Genomic DNA, 20,596 nt, shown 5'->3' on the forward strand with positions numbered 1-20,596 from the left:
CCTCTGGCAATTCAGGAAGAACAATAAATGTTATTTTGCATTCCAACATGGATTGAATAAAATAAAAGCCACTGTACATTTGATGTTTGTGTAAAATATGCATATGGAGTATAGTATGATATACATAGCTAACAATAAATGCACATATTTTAATGTATTTTTGAGATAGGTTAATGCTTTGCCATATGTTTGCTAAACCAAACAACTTGAGTAATTGCACCCATGCTATTTAATTGCCATTTATTTGAGATACCAGATGTACGTTTATATTCTTTCTTGTTTTGTTCTTTTCTGGTATGCAGGTGGGACTGGCTCGGCAGCTTTTATTGTCTGTTCCCAATTGTTCTTGTACAAAGGTAGTGAGCTGCCTTGTTGAGGAACGCAGTGGCAGGGAAGATACACAATCAGTGTATTCAGGAATGAATCTCAGGATCTTTGTCCAGTGACACTGAAGGAATGGCGATATAATTCCAAGTTAGGTTGGTGAGTGACTTTGAGGGGAACTTGCAGATGGTGGTGTTCCCATGGATCTGCTGCCCTTTGAGATGTTGTAGGTTTGGAAGCTTCTGTCTAAGGAACCTTGGTGAGTTTTGCAATGCACCTTAAATGGTGCAGACTGCTTTGGCTGTGCTTCAGTGGTGGAGGGAGTGAATGGTGGATGAGTTGGATGGAGTGTCAAACAAGCAGACTGTTACAATATAGATGGTGTTGAGCTTTTTGGAGGAACACTCAGCCATCACGCTCCTGACGTGGCTGGCAGGTTTTGAGGAACCAGGAAGTGAGGTACTTACTGCAAAAATCCCAACCGCTGACCTGCTTTAGTGACCACAATAAATATATTACAAGTCCAGTGCAGTTTTTGGTCAGTGGTAAACCCTTAGTAGCTTGATGAAGGGGGAATTACGTATCAGTAATGCCACTGAATGTCGAAAGGTCTCTTGTTGGAAATGGTCATTGCCTGGAACTTGTGTGGCACAAATTACCTTGCCACTTTAGCGCAGAATTTCATCTTGTCCATGCGTAGATATATTTCGATGCTGACTGCTTCATTATCTGAGGAGTCATGAATGGTGCTGAACATTAGGCAATCTTTTTTAATGTAAAGCTCTTTTAATTCAGCAGATGGGTTGTAACTGACAAAGGCCCTTAGAATGTTGCAATATTATTATAAAATCAAAGTAAGAGATACTCGAGAGTTCGGTTTGTGTTAAGTACTCTGCATTTGTCTCAATAGTCTCGATGAATGTTTCATAAGGTTTAGGAAATCAGGGTATGGGTACTATTACTAACCTAAAACTAACTTGAAGAAGTTCCAATAAATACAGTGAGGCCGGCGTTTTAATTTTGTCAATTAGCTGGCACAGTTAGACTCAACAAACAGAAGCTAAAGAGGATAAATATCTCACGAGTTTAACCTTGGTGATTGCCAAAAGCATAGGAAACAGTGGTGCCTTTGAATAATTCAGCAGCTTGGATACTCAAGCTGAATACATGCTCCAACAAGCCTGGCATTTGAACTGCAGTATACGAGGGGCAGAGTTCCAGGTGGCAGCACTGCCTTGGCCCACAGGCAGTGGGCAGCATGTGAAACACACTCTCTTGCTGGCACTATGTACTGACATTTCAGATCAATTGTGTTTTTTTTTAAGTTCAGCTGCTGCTGCAGCCACTCTTCTGCTCCTGTCTGAGAGGCTGGAAATTTCTCTCGAGCTGATCTGACCATGATTTCATGGAGTGATGACTTCCCAAACAAATCCATCTGATGTTCTAATGAATGGCTGCTGGCAGTGATTAGGGTTTGCCTTTGCCCAGTATATTGCCCTATTTCTCTTCTGATTATTCCTTTCCTGAAAGGGCAAGGGGTTAAATGAAGTATCATACGAGGCAATGTAAGAAAGCAACAACAACAGCATGATGGTGGCTTATTTCCGCATTCCAGATTTCAAATTCTACCATGTGCTATGGCAGCAATTGAACCCAGGTCTCCAGATTAATGAGAGTGTCATGCTGGAAAAGCACAACCTGTCAGGCAGCATCCGAGGAGCAGGGACATCGACATTTTGAGCATAAGCTCTTCATCAGGAATGAGGGGTGGCCCAAGGGGGCTGAGAGATAAATGGGAGGTGGTGGGGTGGGGGTGCGTAGGGCTGAGGGGAAGGTAGCTGAGGATGAGATAGGTAGGTGAAGCTGATAGGTGGGAATGGATAGTTGGGAAGGAAGATGGATAGGTAGGACAGGTCATGAGGGTGGTGCTGAGTTGGAAGGTTAGATCTGAAATAAGGTGGGGGGAGGGGAAATGAGGAAATTAGTGAAATCCATATTGATCCTGTGTGGTTAGTGGGTTCCAAGGTGGAAGATGAGGCATTCTTCCTCCAGGTGTCAGGCTGTAAGAGTTTGGCAGTGGAGGAGGCCCAGGACCTGCATGTCCTCACTTTCTCCTCTCTAGATTAATGGTCTAGTGATAATACCACTAGGCCATCACCTTCCCCTGTGTCTCTGCAGACATCGTAAGTTCTGCCCTCTGTCTTTTCTGCTCCTCAAGAGATCCATGCTGCAATACCTTGAGCACTCTATGCCCAGCACTAATAAACGGTTGTTACTATTTGCTCAGTCTTCCCATTTAATTCTGTCATAGTTCTCCTTTTATTATCACAGCAGCAGGGAGTGGAAAGTTTCCAGCCTTTCTGATTCACCAAGCAGTTCAAAGTTCTTCATTGCTTACTTATGGTAGCTCACCCTCGTAAAGCTCTGAAAATGTACTCAATTCCAGCTTCACATCTGTCATCATGCTTTACATAATATGTTCAATGACTGTCACAAATCAAAGTGAAAGCAGATGTATATAAATCATATGACTATGACAAGCTGGCCAATGCACCAAGTACAAATATATTTCTCCAATCCCTGTCCAAATACAGGTATCTTCAACAGTTATTTCTCTTCCTGCCCTTACAAAGTCACTTTCATAACTGCTACCAAAGATCTGTTCCTCATGACTTTCTCTTCCTCACCTCTGTGCTGCCTCTGTCTTCCAAACTTCACCTCAATAACCCCCACAGCTCTGATGAAGCATCATCTAGATTCGGAATTTTGGTTTGCTCGCTGTCCATGGATGCTGCCTGGCCTGCTGTGATTTCCAGCATTTGTTGTTTTCAGTACAGATTCCAGCATCTGCAGTAATTTCTCCTCCACTTTCTCAAACTCCAGTCTTCATAAACTTCAAATTTATCCAAAACTCCATCCCATTTCCTGTCTACAGTTAGACCTGTTCACCCAACAAATCTTTGATGATATTGTTCGTCTTCAACTCCCCAGATCGCAACTCATTCGAACTCTGCAATGCCCTCCAACCTTGTAATTGCACAGCATCTTGCACTGTCCCACTCTGTTCTGTCTTATATTTCCTTCTTGCTGCAGCTCACCAAAATGAAGAAGCTTTAATCCAGTAAGGTCTCATCCCTGAGCAGCCTTCTGTAAATCTCTCTGCTCAAGAAAGCTTCTGAAAATAGATCTTTCACCAAGCTTTTATTTTCACCTTTTCTAACCAATTTCAGCTCTGGCATTTAGTTAGCACTCCTATTTCTGAGTGAAACCTAAAGATTGATACTCTAGTGTCGTGCTAAGGCAGGGTCACACTGTTAGAGGTTCTGCCTTTTGGTTGAAATGGTAAATGGAGGCCATTTCAGGTGCATTTAAAAGATGTCGAGGTAGAGCAAAGTAGATTTCTCCAGTGTTCTGATGGTATATTTATCCATAACAAGCAACACAAAAACAGAATAACTCACCATTAACATATCACTATTTTTCAAATATTCATATCATTTTTGGATCTCAAAATAGATACAGTTGGGTTTTGATCACATTTGTGAAAGGCTTTCTGGTTCACAGATAAGGTTAGAAAGTCCTTCTGGAGCAATGATTAAATCCAGCATTGTTTTGACTGTTTTAGTTTGGTTTCAGACACTTTAGCTGAAAATGTGTTGCTGGAAAAGCGCAGCAGGTCAGGCAGCATCCAGGGAACAGGAGAATCGACGTTTCGGGCATAAGCCCTTCTTCAGGAAGGGCTTATGCGCGAAACGTCGATTCTCCTGTTCCCTGGATGCTGCCTGACCTGCTGTGCTTTTCCAGCAACACATTTTCAGCTCTGATCTCCAGCATCTGCAGACCTCACTTTCTCCTCCTTTCAGACACTTTACCCCACCTAGTGTATTTTTAACACTAAAGGTCCTGTATAGATATGTCGATTACCATTCAATCTTTGCAGTTGCTGTACCCCAATTCATTTGCCAAACCATATGTGGTTCTCTCATGTCGGAATTCTTTTACCTTCCCCATGGGAAAAGCATGTTCCTTTAGATATCTAGTTTTGGTGTCATCCAATGTTTTGTATTCATGAGGGAGGGCACATCAGAAATTGAGGTGAAAGTGAAAAAGACAAAAAGGACACACGTCACTCTCTTGATTATAAAAAACATTTGAATTTGAGTATCTGAGGGCTAAATAAGTCTTCGGCTTATTGATGCTGTTTTGACAATAGACCCCATGTGAGTCTTCAGTTCAAATGCATACCATTAAAATCAACAGGAATAATCTATTCTCAGAAAACAAGTCACCTTAATCAATGATTGTAAAGCACTATAACCAGAGCGAGGAGAAGTAGCTGAGGAATATTTATCTACAATTAAGCTGGGATAGGATAAATCATTTAGCTGAAAGAACAGTTTTAGCACTGGGATCTGTTTTTCTTTTAAATCTGATACCTAGCTAAGAAAGCACAGTTCAGGGAAATCGCTCTATTAAAACAATCGGCCTTCAGCTGAAAGGTAGAGGGCATTTTGAAAAACAGCAATTGCAAGGAACTCGCTTGAGGCCTTGCTTATGACTGTAAATGAGAGTTGAATTGGTGGAATAAATTTGATTAGTTTGTTTACCATTCACAACTATAACTATCCCAAGTTTGACTTACTTTAATTAAAATCTGCCCCACAGGCAGAGGCGTTGGACAGAGTAGGGAGCAGAGGATTGACGAATAATTGTGAACTAGTCAGGCTTGTACAACAGTCTAATGAGTTTATGATCACGTTTTCTGACGTCAGCTCACCAATGACTAGATTTAATGTGTATTCAGTATTCAGGACCACAGACACTTTCGGGTGGAAACTTATAAAGGTCTGAGCAATGTTGCCAATGGCAGGATTGGCTGCTAAGTGCAGTGAGGCCTATCTCCAGCTGGGGCCATCTTTTATACTCTTCTCAAGCAGGATGGCAGAATTTTCACCCTTTCGTTACACCTGAAATGTTGACTTCTCCACCTCCCGATGCTGCCTGGCTTGCTGTGTTCTTCCACCCTCCTGTTTGTCTACTTTGGATCCCAGCATCTGCGGTTTTCTTGCCTCTAACTAAGATTCTCACCCTGTAGGGGTGTTAATCAAAGGGGATAGTTGCTTATTGCCTTGTGGGTAGCCTAGCTCACCTCATTAATATGATGATATATAACCTCCATCTCACCACACTTTCCAGGGAAGCAGATATCGGGAAAACCCAACACAGAAACCAGAGCAAGCATTTGGTGAATTCAGCTCAGACCTTCTGAATAATCTCCATTGTTGGACCCCAAGCATCAATATCTCAAGGTGCAGACCTCAGGCACCTGCCACATGCATCTCATGCCCATAGATATTTGTACCTGGTATCTGCCGGCCTCTCAGGACACAATTTCAAATTTACTTAAAGAACATTTCCGCTCTTCAATGTTACATTGGCAACTTTCATTGTAATGCTTGCAGTGATGACAGTTTGCGTTCAAGGGCACACATCCAGCTCAAAGACTGATTCATCGAATCTCTATAGTGTGGAAATAGGCCCTTCAGCCCAACAAGTCCATACTAACTCTCTGAAGAATACCCACCCAGACCCATTCCCCTAGCCCATTACCCTGAATTTAACCTTGACTGATGCACCTAACCTCCACATCCCTGAACACTATGGCCAATTCACCTACTCTGCACATCCTTGGACTGTGGGAGGGAACCAGAACACCTGGAGGAAACTCACACAGACATGGAGAGATTGTGTAAACTCCACACAGACAGTCGCCCAAGACTGGAATGGAACCTGGGTCCCTGTGAGGTAGCAGTTCTAACCACTGTGCCACCGTATCACCAGGCTCTTCTTTCCCTCTCTTTGTGCTCACTCACTCTGAGCCGACCTCGATACTCATGGAATCGGCCTCGCCTTGTTGATTTACCCCCTCAGTCAGTGATACTAAGCCCATCACCCATATTGAGTCTTCCTGCTCTATCGTGGGCCTGTTCATTTCCTAGTAAGAGAGAGAGGCAGGGATTACACAAGTGGGTACAGGAGCTGAGATAGTGTGTGAAGATTCAATGATAAGTTAGTGGCACTTAGCCTGGCAGAGTGGAATAGGTCATTTGCCCTTCGATCTATATTGCTTCGCATTCCTCCAAATAGTTGAAATTTCTTTAGCTTGCTATGCACCAGATCAAACACTCTCAAAATATGTCAAGGAGATAGATTAGACCCTCAACTTTTCTTATTTTTAAAGGCAAGTGCCAGGTATTGCATTCTGGATGCAATTTGATTGGTCAAACTACCAGGGTTGAAGCAAAATATACTTTATTCATACACTATAGTTAAATTACAAAAGAAAAAGGACTGGAATATCTTAACTCTGTTAGGAAACCTAACAGAATGATAGATTACTTAACTACTAATCAGCAATTGTGCCAATGTAGTGACATCCCCTAACCCACCCTTGGCAAAGGCAAATTCAGTAAGACAGATTGTCTCACATGTAATCTAGCAGCAGGAAGAGAAGCCCAACTTTTAGCTGTAGGAAAGAGTGAGAGGGATGTAGCAGCTTTCACAACCCCAATATCTATTGAAAGCAAAAATGAAAATCCTGGTTGTGTGGGAGCTTGATCCCACCCATTCAGACTGCTTCTTTTGTTCCAACTTTTAAAACATACCCAAGGGCTCACAAACTGTTTATGACTTTAAGCAGAATGCTCACCACCTCCATCCCAACCTGTTTTCATAAAATAAACCAGAACAAAATAAACCTCTTAAGGGCATAGTATCATCACAAATCCAGATGGTAACATCACACTAGGCTGGCATAGTCCAGTACTATGACAATGGTGCTGGGATAGAGGGCGTCCCAAATCTGAATAAATCCATCCAGTAGGTCCTTCAGGAGCCTGACATGAAGCAGGAGCCCATTATAGGTTTATTCAGTGAAACAAAGAACTTTTTTTTAAAAAATTACTAACTCAAGAAAAATAATAAATGCAAAATGTCAATTGTACAGTATTTCTATTTCTCTCTCTTTCTTTCTGTCTCACACAGGCAATTACACTCTCACTCTCCCTCGCTTTCTCCCTTAAAAAAAGAATTCACTCCCTAACCGTTGTACTCTCTTGCCAAAATACCATTGTACCTCCAGTGACTTCCCCAGGCATCAGGCTCATTGTGGGACAGCATGGTGGCTCCATGGTTAGACCCGCTGCCTTACAGTACCAGGGACTCTGGTTCGATTCAGGCAACTGTAGTGTATGGAATTTGTACATTGTCCCTTTGTTTACATGGGTTTCCTCAGTCCAAAGATGTGCAGGTTGGGTGGATTGTAGAAGTGACTTAGGATAGTGAAGAAGGCGTTTGGTATGCTTTCCTTTATTGGTCAGAGTATTGAGTACAGGAGTTGGGAGGTCATATTGCGGCTGTACAGGACATTGGTTAGGCCACCGTTGGAATATTGCGTGCAATTCTGGTCTCCTTCCTATCGGAAAGATGTTGTGAAACTTGAAAGGGTTCAGAAAAGATTTACAAGGATGTTGCCAGGGTTGGAGGATTTGAGCTACAGTGAGAGGNNAGGAAGTGGTGGAGGCTGGTACAATTGCAACATTTAAGAGGCATTTGGATGGGTATATGAATAGGAAGGGTTTGGAGGGATATGGGCCGGGTGCTGGCAGGTGGGACTAGATTGGGTTGGGATATCTGGTCAGCATGCACAGGTTGGACCGAAGGGTCTGTTTCCATGCTGTACATCTCTATGACTTCTAAACTGTGACCTAAATACATCAATCCAGTTAAAGAAACTGAATTCTCCACTATCAACATAAAACAGACCAGAAACTGAACTGGAATCACCATTTAAATTCAACAGTTTCAAGAGCGGGTCAGAGGCTGGGAATAATACAGCAAGTAACTCCCCACCTGATTCACCAAAGCCTGTTCATCATCTTTCGACACAAGTCAGGAGAGTGATGGAACTCCCCACTTGCCTGGATGAGTGCAGCAACAATAACACTCAAGAAGTTTGATACCATCCAGGACAAAGCAGCCCGCTTGATTGACACCACATCCATAAACATTTAGCCACTCCACCACCAACACTCAGTAGCAGCAGTGTGTACTGCTTGTAAGACGCACTGTAGAAATTCACTTAAGATCCTTAGACAGCACCTTCCACGTCCCTGACCACTTCCATCCTCCCAGCCTATCTGGTCTGAATTCCTCTCAACTGTAAGAAGGACAAGGGCAGCGGACATATGGGAACAACACCACCTGCAAGCATCTCTCCAAGCCACTCACCGTCCGGACTTGGAAATACATCACCATTCCTTCACTGTTGCTCGGTCAAAATCCTGGAATTCCTTCCCTAATGGCATTGTGGGTCAACCCACAGCAGGTGGACTGCAGCAGTTCAGGAAGACAGGTCACCAACACCACTTCAAGGGCAACTAGGAATGGGCAACAAATGCTGGCAGGCCAGTGATTCCCACATCCTGCAAGTGAATAAAAATAAAGATAGAATCCAATGCAAAAGGAATAGAAAACCTCAGACAGTTTAGAATGTTTTGCTTGGTCTTGAGGTATAACTGAGAACTGTGGTTGGTTATTTAATTTGTAGCAACATGAGCAGTAGAGAAGTATGAGCAGTTATTTTTTAAATTCTCAATTTCCATGTTTCTTTCCAGCTACCCAGTGTCGCAGGACATTGGTTCTTGAGACAGAGAGAGCTTTCTCTAACCTGTTGCAGTTCTGCAGTCAAAAGTCCACCTCCCCCCATCTTTCTACCACAGAATGTCTCAAAATAGCAGCTTATTCTATCCACAGGGTGAAGTTTCACCTTCAACATGTGAAGATTCCCAAATCAGGGTGGATAATAAGGACCTTTCCATGCCTCCCAGGGAAGACTTTCCTTCAGGTTTCACTGTCCTTAGGGGAAATGTCAATTTCTTCTTGAGCTGTCATTTGTTTAACACGTTGATTGATTTCATGAAACTTGACCAAACTCTGTGGGTCAGTGATGCCTGAAGTCATTTTAAGTCATTTTGATTCCTATTTTAAAACCATTTCAGTTCATGAAAGTCTCAACTCGAAAGATAGAATTCAAAATCAGCAGTCTATATTTCATACTATCCTGACAGCATGCACAAGTTCTCAGTAGTCCTATACCACAGTAGGTTGCTGAAATGCAATTATTGTACCAAGTGGATCGTTACCTTTGATTAATCTTGTACTCTTGCAAAATTCTCGGCCATACCAAATAAGGCAATCTAATGGTAGCCTGTGTTCAAGCGCACAGTTATGGTGTAACCCTGAGTTACACTGCTGTTTAAATCTTTTGATTTGTTTAACAATTAGAAAACTCTTTATACATTTCAAGGATGATGGGTACACAGTCAGCCAACTGAAATCATATTAAAGCAACAAAGACATTGAAAAAGAAAACATAAAGAAACCTTTACAGTAATGATTATGTGTACAAACATGGACAATGCCAACTTGTATCTATGTGCCCTCAGATCCCGGAAGGGATGAGGGTCCTCGTGTCTTGCATACTGGAAATCTGATTAGATATATCCCAACTCCAGGGATTTCTGATCATATTTGATTTAAATGCTAACTATGTTTCTCTCCCTATGTTCTACAACACCTGCTGAATACTTCCAGCATTTCCATTTTTATTCTAATCCTGCTACCAAGTTTAAGTATTTGTCTGAATGTTTCAGGATGGTCCAAAAGTGACCACATAGCTGCCACATAGGAAACGTGAAATTACGTGAGGCTGTGAAGACTGGATTGCCAGTGTGTGTGAGTTTGCGAATAAGGCTAAAGAAAGTGGCAGTATGACTCTGTTGCTGTTCAGCAGTGGCTAAATCTGCTAGAAGGCAGGCTGCTTTGTTACCTAGCTGACCAGATTGTATACAAAAACAGAAATTGCTGGTGAAATTTAGCAGGTCTAGTAGCATCTGGCAAGTCTCCAACATTTACAGTTCTTTATTTTATTCATATGAGCAGATTGTATTGTTGCTGATTAATGGAAAATGGATTGTGGTAGGAAGTTTAGAGGATTTGATTTCTACTTAGCTGAAGAAAAAAGAGTGCAACATTCAATTATAGTTGGGCAGAATTTAAATTAGTTATGTAGGAGACCCAATGTTAATACAATAGGGACACAGCATACTTTTGGAGAGGAACCAAGGCAGAGGGAGTTCAGCCATGCTGCGTTGCTAGAGAGCAAGGTGAAACTGGGTGGCACCTACTCTAACACTAGGAGTTTTACAGGTGAAAGAGATGAGTTTACAGTATGATTGACATCACAGAGACATGGTTGAGAGCGCAGCAGGTTTGGCAGCTCAGAAGTCTGGGATATAGAATCTTCAGGCAGTACAGGAGAGAGTGTAACAGAGGAGATGGTGTTGCACTATTAATTAGGGAGTTAGTTACTGCAGTAAGATCTTCAAATGGGGCTTTGGGAGTAGGACTTAAAAATAAAAAGAGGGCAGTCACACTACTGGGAGTGTGTTACAGACTGTCAAACATTCAGCAGATAATAAAAGAGCAGATACATAGACAATTTGCTGATGTTTGTAAAAACAATCACAGTGCAATTGTATTAAGGGATTTCAACTTCCCCAGCATTAATTGGGATAGTCATAGCGTAAAAGGATTAGAGGGGTCAGATTTCTTAAAATATATTCAGCACAGCTTTTTAATAGCGACATGTAAAAAGACTAACAAGGGACAGTGCAGTTTTGGACCTGATTCTGGGAATGAAACTGGTCAGGTGTTTGAGGAGACAGTGAGGGACCATTTTAGTGACAGCAATCATAACACAGTATGATTTAAGTTATTATGGAAAAGGAAAAGATGGTCTGCAAAAAAAAGTGTTTTGGATTGAGGGACGGTAAATCTTATTAAAATAAGGCAGGATCTAGCTAAAGTAGACTGGGGATAGCTACTTTTGGAGTAATTCAGTACAGAACTTTGGGGGGGGGGGGGTGTGGAGGAAAGCATTCAAGACAGAATTGGTAAAGTACAAGCCCAACATGTAGCCTTTCTGGTGAAATGTAAAGAGCAACGACCCCAGGGAATCCTGGATGTCTAGGAATATTTGGGGCTGAATAAGAAGGAAAAGAGAGGCTTCTAAAAGGCACAAAGGAAGCAAATCAATAGAGGTGCTCGTGGAGCATTGATATTTCAAGGAGGAACTGAAGAAAACAATTAGGAGAGCAAAAAGGGGGCATGAAGAATCACTGACCGGTAAGATTAGGGGGAATCCGAAGATAGTCAGTAAGCATATCATGGGGAAGAGGATAAACAGGAAAATAGTAGGGCTCAGAGATGAAGGGGCTATCTGCTCATGGAGCTGGAGGACATTGATTGGGTGTTGAATCAGTATTTCACATCTGTCTTCACTAAGGAGAAGGAGGATAAAGGTGGGCTTAAATGTGGAAAACTGCGGTGGGAGGCAAAGGAGGAAATTACAGGACCTCTGACCCAAATTTTAAATTCCTTTTTCAGGTCGTGTAGAGAACTAGAAAATGTGGTTCAAGTTTTCAAGAAGGATAGAGGAAGAATGGTATTGAGAAATCAGGGAATTATTGACCAGTGGGTCTCACATGAGTGGTTGGGAATCTATTGGAGAATATTCTCTGAAGATTTAATCTTAATTTGGAGAGGCAAGATTTGATCAGGGATAGACATCATGGCTTTGTCAGAGAAGCGTTATGTCTAACAAATTTGCTTGAACTATTTGACAAAGTGACCAGGAGCATGAATGAGGACAGTTGATGCCGTTTATTTTGATTTTACCAAAGCACCATATGGCAATCTGTTAAAGCACGTGGGATCCAGGGCACCTTGGTGAACTGTATCCAAAATTGATTTAATGGTACAAGACAACGCTTATTGGTAGGAGGCTATCTATTTGACTGGAGGTCAGTGTCCAAAAGCATACCTCAGGAAGCAGCACTGGGTCCCTTACTGTTTGATGTGTATATAAGTGATATAGAAGAAACTATGGGGGCATGATGAGTAGGTTTGCGGATGACACAAAGATTAACCGGGTGGTTGATAGTTAGGAAAAAAGTTTTGGATTACAGGAAGGTTTACAGGAATACACTTAGCAGGATTAATTTCCATTTGCCATTGACCAAACCATCTGATTAATCCGTCTATAAGTGTGAGGTAATGTATTTTGGAAGAAATAACAAGACACGGGATTATTCAGTGAATGTCAGGACATTAGGAAGTTTGGAGGAACAAAGAGATCATGAGATCTTGTCCATATATCCCTGATAGGGGCAGGAGGGCTTCATAGGGTAGTTACGAAGGCATACAGGATACTTGCCTGTGTCAGTCATGGCATTGATTATAAGAATAGCGACGTTATGTTGGAACTGTGCAGGACTTCCATTAGGCTAGAGCTGGAGCACTGTGTGTAGTTGAAAACAGCTGATCCCCTTAGTTTAAAGGGTCAATAACCAGGGGGCATAATTTTAAGGTACAAGTCTGAAGGTTTAGGGAGGATTTCAGGAAAATAATTTTCACCTAAAGGGTAATGGGAATCTGTATTGCACTGCCCTGGAGAGTATTTGAGGCAGGAAACATCACAACCTTTAAAAGGTTCTTTTCTTGGCACTAGGTCATGTCTATGAGTCAAGGCTATGGACCAAATGCTGGAAAGTAGGATAGAGTAGATGTAATGTTTTTTTGTCAATGCAGACTCAATGGGCCGAAAGATCTCTTCTGTACTGTTTGATTCTAAAATTGCCTCTCATTCGTGAATAAAATGAAGCTGACGGGCGATTTATTTTCAAATGTGTGCATGTCAAAACGTGTAGTGCATACAAGTGCAAACATAATTTGTTTAATGCAATGAAATACATTTGGATCTGATGAAACGTGATCTCACATTATGAGAAAATTGCACAATAGCTGCGCCATGTAAACTAATGGGGCTGGAATTGCATTATAGCCTATATAGGTAAGGAAAGTTTGCATTCTTCAAATAATGGTCTAAGTTCTTCAATGGCGTTAAAGCCCATTCATGTTGAAGAAACCCACATTAAAGCAGAACCGTGTGTAAGCTTAAGTCTTCATGATTGTACATACAGACTCCATTTGGCTATGGGTCCAATTTAAAATCATTTACAGGAAAGGTTTCCCTGTCCCATTCTCACAGACACAATTACCCTGCTGTATGTAACAAAGAACTGCAAATACTGGAAACCATAAATAAATGCAGTAAGTGCTGGAGAAAGTTAGTGGTCTGGCAGCATCTATTGAGAAAATGACAGATTGAATGTTTCAAGTCCAGTGACCTTTTGTCAGAACAGGTTACCCTGTTTTATTCAGTTTGAACTTGAACCACGCTTTTATTTCAAGCCTCTAAATTCTCTAAATGCACCACTGAATAAAATTGATGTATTGCAGTTGTACAAACATTGAGGACTATAAATTGGCTTGGGCCTTAGTGCAAAATGAGCAGTAACAAATTGGCAACCTCTTTCCTGTCTGGCCTGATTTTAATTAGAGTTTACAGCTGTAATGCTTTCTTGTCCAATTTCACTCCCGTTCAAGATGAATTTATTCCCCACAGCCCTCATTTCAGGTTTGTCCTGTTGTTCCAGAGCTCAGCAAGAACATTTTTTTTCAAGATCAATAATTCTGTCCTTGAGATACCAAATACTTGTGGCAACAGAACTTCAAGCAGGCATATGGTGCCGTGGGACAGAGTATTGGTGTTAAATCCTCATGAAGTTAACTGTTACGCCAAAGAATGCAAGAAAGGATGATAGTGGCCTTAGAATTATTGATGACCATTTTTCTAAATTACACATAGTAAATTTGCAAGACTTATCTTCATCCTTAATGCACCTGTTTATTTTAAGTGGATTAAAATAGATTTTTAAAATTCCACAATATAGTTTGAAATTTTGTTTTCTAAAATTAGTTACTTCTGGACTGCTGTAGGCCATTTTCTGGGAAATAGGTTAACAACTACCTTGCATCCAGGATTTACTTGCTGTAACATTAAGCCACATAAAATCAGGTTCTGCTTCAGCTGCAAAAGTAGAAAGATAGTCCTTTAAAGGTCACAGGGATAAGATGTGTACCATGTGGTATTTCTTCAGGAAGAAATGATGGATGAATTGGACCCCTCTAGACTAAGGAGTGAGTAAAGAGAAGAGCAGTGAAGCAGACCTTGGTTATTGTGGCTGATGCAAGTCTTTTAGCGGTTTTATTTAAAATATACAACTCTTAATAAGCTTTTGGTAAAAAGACTAACTTAAAACCTGCATTGTCTTTGATTTCAAAACTTCAGTGTAGCACTGAGAACAATTGCTAAATGAAATGCAAATAATCAAAATGATTTCTATTTTTTGTCCATGATTTTATTTTGACATGTAATACTCTGACCCATCCCCCTTTGTTGGAGAGATCCAGTGGAATGCTTACAGTGGTCTGATGCTTCATATGTAACAGAACAATGAATGAGAGAGCCTGAAGATATAACTAGAGCAAAACTCTCCAGATACTGGATTCATGGTCCATGGGTGACCTTCCTAACCATCACCCAATTAAGGTTCTGCAATAGTCCCTTAAGGGTCTCATTAGTCTGATGACCTTCCTTCCTGGCAAGCAGGGAAAAGTAGCTGCTTTCCCAACCAGGAAGCCAGCATGGTCTGCCTGCCAGGTTATGGAGGCTCCTTCATTTGCTCCAGTCTGAGCGCATTGGTGACGTGGGGGTGGTGGCTGGCGGTAGGCACTCTCCTGCCCTTAGCTCCAACAGCCACTCTTCCCATGACCTCACCGAGCAACGCTTTCCACCCGGAAATCACTCACCCCTGCCACTCCCAGTCAGTGTCGCTGTGCAGCCTTGGCTTGCAGCTCCTAGTTGCTGGCTGCCTGCCTCTGATTGTGGTGGGAGGTTTCAAACCCTTTGATTTCCAATTAGCAGGAGAAGTGAAGTGTCATGTTCAATTACCTCTCATCCTTGTACAAAATGAAGCTGTGAGTCTGTTTCAAAGTGTGGACATGTCAAAGTATGAAATACATGTGAGTGTAAATTGAATTACGTGAATGCAATTCAGCAAAGTTGAAGCATTCACAGTTGTGCGTACAGGACTCCATTTGATTATGGGTCAAGACAGAACCTATTTACAAAGAAGGTTTTCCTGTGCCCATTCTCTTAGGCACAATTACTCTTTTGTTATCCTGTTGCTTGAACTTGACCCATGCTATCATGTCAAGCTTCTAGATGCTCAGACCTGGATCCTAGATACAGGACTAACTCTATTTGACTGGCAGCTTCAAGTGGAACGGAATTTCTTTGCTGTGGCACTTCTAGGTCAAGAAGCCAGCCGGTCAGCTCATAAATGCTTGATTGACACTCGATCTGCCAGACTTTCATGCTGGTGGGGTGATGGGGCTTTATTTCCAAACCCTATCTCCCTAGATATCGACCCCTTTAATTCTGCATGCAGAATGTCATCTGATCTTCCTGTGTTTGAGCCCCTGCCCCTGCTCTGCTCCAATAAAGCTCCACGTGTGCTTCAGGAACAATCTTTCATCTGACAAAGGAACAATGCTATGAAAGCCTGTGATTTCAACTAAACCTGTTGGACTATTACCTGGCCATCATGTGACTTCTGACTTTGTCCAACCCAATCCAACACCTCCACATCACAATATCTTTCAAACAACTGATTTCAAGAACCTGCAGTCTTGGCTTGAGACCCTGTTCTTGTCTGGACTTTGTGCTTTTTGAAATGTTTTGAACGGCGCCTGTTGGTGTTGATTCTGTTTTGATTCCATTTAATTTTCCATTAGACCCATCATTGTTTCTTTCCCATCCCAGTGCCGTTTTCGTTTGCCTTGTATCATCCCTTTTGTCATTTCATTTCTCTGCTTTCTACATTAAGATCTTCCTTCTTTCCCTCGCTCCTTCCCCTACCTTCCTTAAAAATGGCTGCATCACTAAGTAGCCCTGGTTCAGACAAAGGGTTCACTGAACTGAAACATTAACTCTGTTACACTAGTTCTCCTTCTGCATTGCCAGATCTGTGATTCCAGCATTTTCCATTGGAGATTTTTTTAATGCATTCACAGGATGTGGGCATCATTGGCCAGGCCAACGTATATTGCCTAGCCCTAATTGCACAGAGGGCAGTTAAGAGTCAACCACATTGCTGTGGATCTGGAGTCATACGTAGGCCACACCAGGTAAAGACGGCAGTTTCCTTACCGAAAGGAAATTAGTGAACCAGATGGGTTTTACTAACAATCAGCAATGATTCTATGGTCATCATTAGATCATCATCTGCAATGGTGGAATTTGAACTTAGGACCTGTGTGTCTGGATTAATAGTCTAATTATAATAGCACAAGATTGGACAATATGGATTTAGAGGAGGTATAAATGGCTCTAACAAAATGATCACCAACTGATTGTGGAAAAATATTGTTTGATGGTTTCAATTTGAAATTGTTAAATTAATTGTTGAGACCAGAAGCGATGACATGGTTCATTGAAAGATTATGTATTGTTCCTCAAACTCTTCATTGGGATGGTTGTTCATTGAGCAACAGATAGAGTTTGAGAGTTTGGAGATCAAGGTCAGAGTCGAAGTTAAAATGACAGACAAATGGAACCTTAGGGTGACACATGAGGTATGAACTGAGCTCTTTCGTTAGGCAGCTGTCCAAATGAGGACCAGAAAACTCACTTTATAACTAACTCTGGATTTGTGAATGGCTTAGGCACCATCTGATATGCCTCCTCCATTTTGATGCTGTATTTTATAACCGCAATCTGTACAAAGGTAGATTTTCAAAAGTTATCATACTTTGCTGGATTACAAGATTCTCCTGGATTTTGAAAGGAAAAACATTGGCACCTTTGTACTTTTGTACAGATTGCGGTTATAAAATACAGCATCAAAATGGAGGAGGCATATCAGATGGTGCCTAAGCCATTCACAAATCCAGAGTTAGTTATAAAGTGAGTTTTCTGGTCCTCATTTGGACAGCTGCCTAACGAAAGAGCTCAGTTCATACCTCATGTGTCACCCTAAGGTTCCATTTGTCTGTCATTTTAACTTCGACTCTGACCTTGATCTCCAAACTCTCAAACTCTATCTGTTGCTCAATGAACAACCATTTGGGCATAATCTTTGGATCATGAGGCAACAGCAATTTTAGGCATCATTTCTTCAGAGGGTGTGTGACTTATTGTCCAGCAAATATGTATCCTGGCATATCAGTCTGTGCTCCCTGCTTTCAGGTATTTATTCTTCCTCCTGTCTCCCTGTGCAACAAAATATTCCAGGCTCAGTGTGAGCCAGAGACTTTTCAAATACCATTCTGACGCTTAGGTGAAGTGGGCTGGAACAGTTTGATTCATGTAGGAGCTGTACTGCTACAACAAAGATGGAATTTGCAGTGTTATAGTCCTAATTTGCAGCCAATGTTTATTTATGATGAAACTCAATGCCAGGGAAACTGGATCATTAAATTTATATTTAACTAAGATTTAACTTGAAGGGCTGCTAAGTTTAATGCCGAGACATAAATTTCTTGATCACGTTAAGTACATGACTAGTAAGCCTTGGAAAATGGCAATGCTACATGAGAGAGCAATTCAAGAAAGGATTAATAAACGTTAAAATGTAGAATTTCTGCTGCTACTTCCAAGCCACATCGAAATGCCTTGATACTTGGTAATTTTGTAACAGCATTTTCCAAACAATCTCTCTGTAGGTCAAAAACATCAGCCTGTCTGAAGGAGAGGTGCTAACAATTGAAGGACTTGATGGAGATGAACCGACTGTTCTCGCCAACGAGTCGATTTTAATGAAGGGGCAGGTGATTCGCAGCCCAAGCAATCAAGTTGCTATCCACTTCCAGAGCATTCAACTTGGAAATCCAGGCTCATTCCAATTCCATTATCAAGGTAAGTGCTTACACACCAGGGCTGTAATCATGAGGCGAAAGCAATGCCACTATTTTGTGGCCGAGTATTTTATCAAATCTGAAAGCAATAGTCCCGACTTAGAAAAAAGCACTTGCTTGCTAGATCTTGCACAAATGGAAATTTATATCCAGTTGTGTGGACTTGCAACTGATATTTATCAGGAACTGTGTAAGAGACTCATATGCACAATATATGTTCAAAAGTAATCTCTTCCCAACAGAGTTCCTTTTAGAGCTTAGTTTTAGCTGATGTAAAATATCTTTCCAAAAGACTGGTTTATGTCAATAATGAATATGTTTGTGCTGTATTTACTTGGAAAATTAATGAAGTCAAAATAAATAGCACTATTTTAAACTGCTCAATATTGTTTCCATTCCTCTGTCTTCAGAGGTTGGTGGGTGGTAATCAATCTGGTTCAGTGGAAGGTGCAGGAGGGCATGCCAGGAGCAGCACCAGGCATACTAAAAGATGAGACGTCAACCTAGTGAAGCCACCAAACAGGGCTACTTATGTGCCAAACGGCATAATCAGCAAGTGATAGAGCTAAGCGATCCCACAACCAACAGATCAGATCTAAGCTCTGCAATCTGGCACATAGGAAGATGGTTGTAATTGTTGGAAGTCAGTCCTCTCTGTTCCCGGACGACTCTGTAGGAATTCCTCAGTATAATGTCCTTGGCCCAACCATCTTCAGCTGCTTCTTCAAAGGTCAGAAGTGGGGATGTTTGCCGATGATAAATGGTATGTAACATTTGTACCACACAAATGCCAGGCAATGACCATCTCCAATAAGAGAGAATCTAACCACCATCTCTTGACATTCAATAGTGTTGCCATCATTGAATCCCCCACTATCAACATCCTAGAGCTTATCAAATGTGCCAGAAACGCAATTGTACTTGTCATATAAATACAGTGGCTGCAAGAACTGGACTCGCATATAAATAACACCAAAGTTGGTGGTACAGTTGACACCGAAGAAGATTATCTAAGATTACAAAGGGAACTTGTTAAATAGGTCCAGTGGGATGAGGAGTAGCAGATGTAATTTAATTTGGATAAATGCAAGTTGTTGCATTTTGAAAAACCAAATGAGGTCAAAATTTATACAGTTAATAGAAGGGCCCTGGCTAGCATTGTCAAACAGAGAGACTGAGGGATTCAGCTACACAGTTCTTTCAAATTAAGGTCAGATGTAGGTGGTTAAGAAGGCGTTTAGCATGCTTGCCTTCATTGCTCAGACTACTGAGTATAGGAGTTGGGATGTCATATTGAGGTTGTACAGGACATTGGTGAGGCCACTTTTGGAGCATTGTGTACAGTTCTGGTCACTCTGCTATAGGAAGGATAGTATTAAATTGAGAAGGGATCAGAAAAGATTTACCAGGATGTTGCTGGAACTGAATGGTTTGAATTATAAGGATAACTGGGATTTTTACACTGGAGTGTAGTTGGTTGAGGCTTATAAGGCTTACAGAGGCTTATAAAATCATAAGGTTCCCGAGGGTGGGAAAGTTCAAAACAAGAGAGCACATTTTTAAGGTGAAAGGAGGAAGATTTTAAAAAGGACCTGAGGGGCAGATTTTTCACTCACAGAGTGGTGTGTATGTGTAATGAACTGCCAGAGGTAGTGGTGGATGCAGATACAGGGATGAGATTCCAAAGACATTTGGACAGGTACAGGAATAGGGAAAGTTTGGATGGTTATGGGACAAGCACAGGCAGGTGAAACTAGTTTAGTTTGGGAAACCTGGACAGTACGGACAGTTGTTCCAAAGGGTCTGTTTCCATGCTGTATGACTCCATGACTCGACAGTTACAGTGGCTGCAAGAACAGATCAAATGCTAGGAATACTGCAATAACAACTCACCTTCTGACTCCCCAAAGCCTGTCCATCAACTGCAAGGCACGAGACAGAAGTGTGATGGAATACTCCCCACTTGCCTGGATGAATGCAGCCCCAACAACACTCAAGAAGCTTGACACCATCTAGGACACAGCAGCCCGCTTGATTGGCATCACATCCACAAACATCCACTTCCTCCACCACTGACGCTCAGTAGCAGCATTGCATCAACATGATGCACTGTAGAAATTCACCAAAGATCCTTAAGCAGCGCCTTCCAATCCCACGACCACTTCCATCAGAAGGACAAGGGCAGCAGATAAGTGGGAACACCACCATCTTCAAATTTCCCTTCAAATCACCCACCATCCTGACTTGGAAATATATTGCTGTTCCTTCTGTGTTGCTGGATCATAATCTTGGAATTTCCTCCCTAAGGGCATTGTGGGTCAACCCACAG

General features: G+C 41.7%; 1 protein-coding gene across 3 annotated transcripts in view; it reads left to right on the forward strand.

The window, feature by feature from the left end:
• The window catches only part of sez6b (seizure related 6 homolog b), an 830,703-nt gene that overhangs the window by 491,114 nt on the left and 318,993 nt on the right, over positions 1 to 20,596 (forward strand). For all 3 annotated transcript variants that reach the window (XM_043718461.1, XM_043718459.1, XM_043718460.1), the window contains exon 4: positions 18,076 to 18,268. In XM_043718461.1, coding sequence (XP_043574396.1) covers positions 18,076 to 18,268 — 193 coding nt within the window. The remainder of the gene's footprint in view (positions 1 to 18,075; positions 18,269 to 20,596) is intronic.

Source organism: Chiloscyllium plagiosum, chromosome 28, assembly GCF_004010195.1.
Source record: "Chiloscyllium plagiosum isolate BGI_BamShark_2017 chromosome 28, ASM401019v2, whole genome shotgun sequence".
NCBI classification, from domain to species: Eukaryota; Metazoa; Chordata; class Chondrichthyes; order Orectolobiformes; family Hemiscylliidae; genus Chiloscyllium; species Chiloscyllium plagiosum.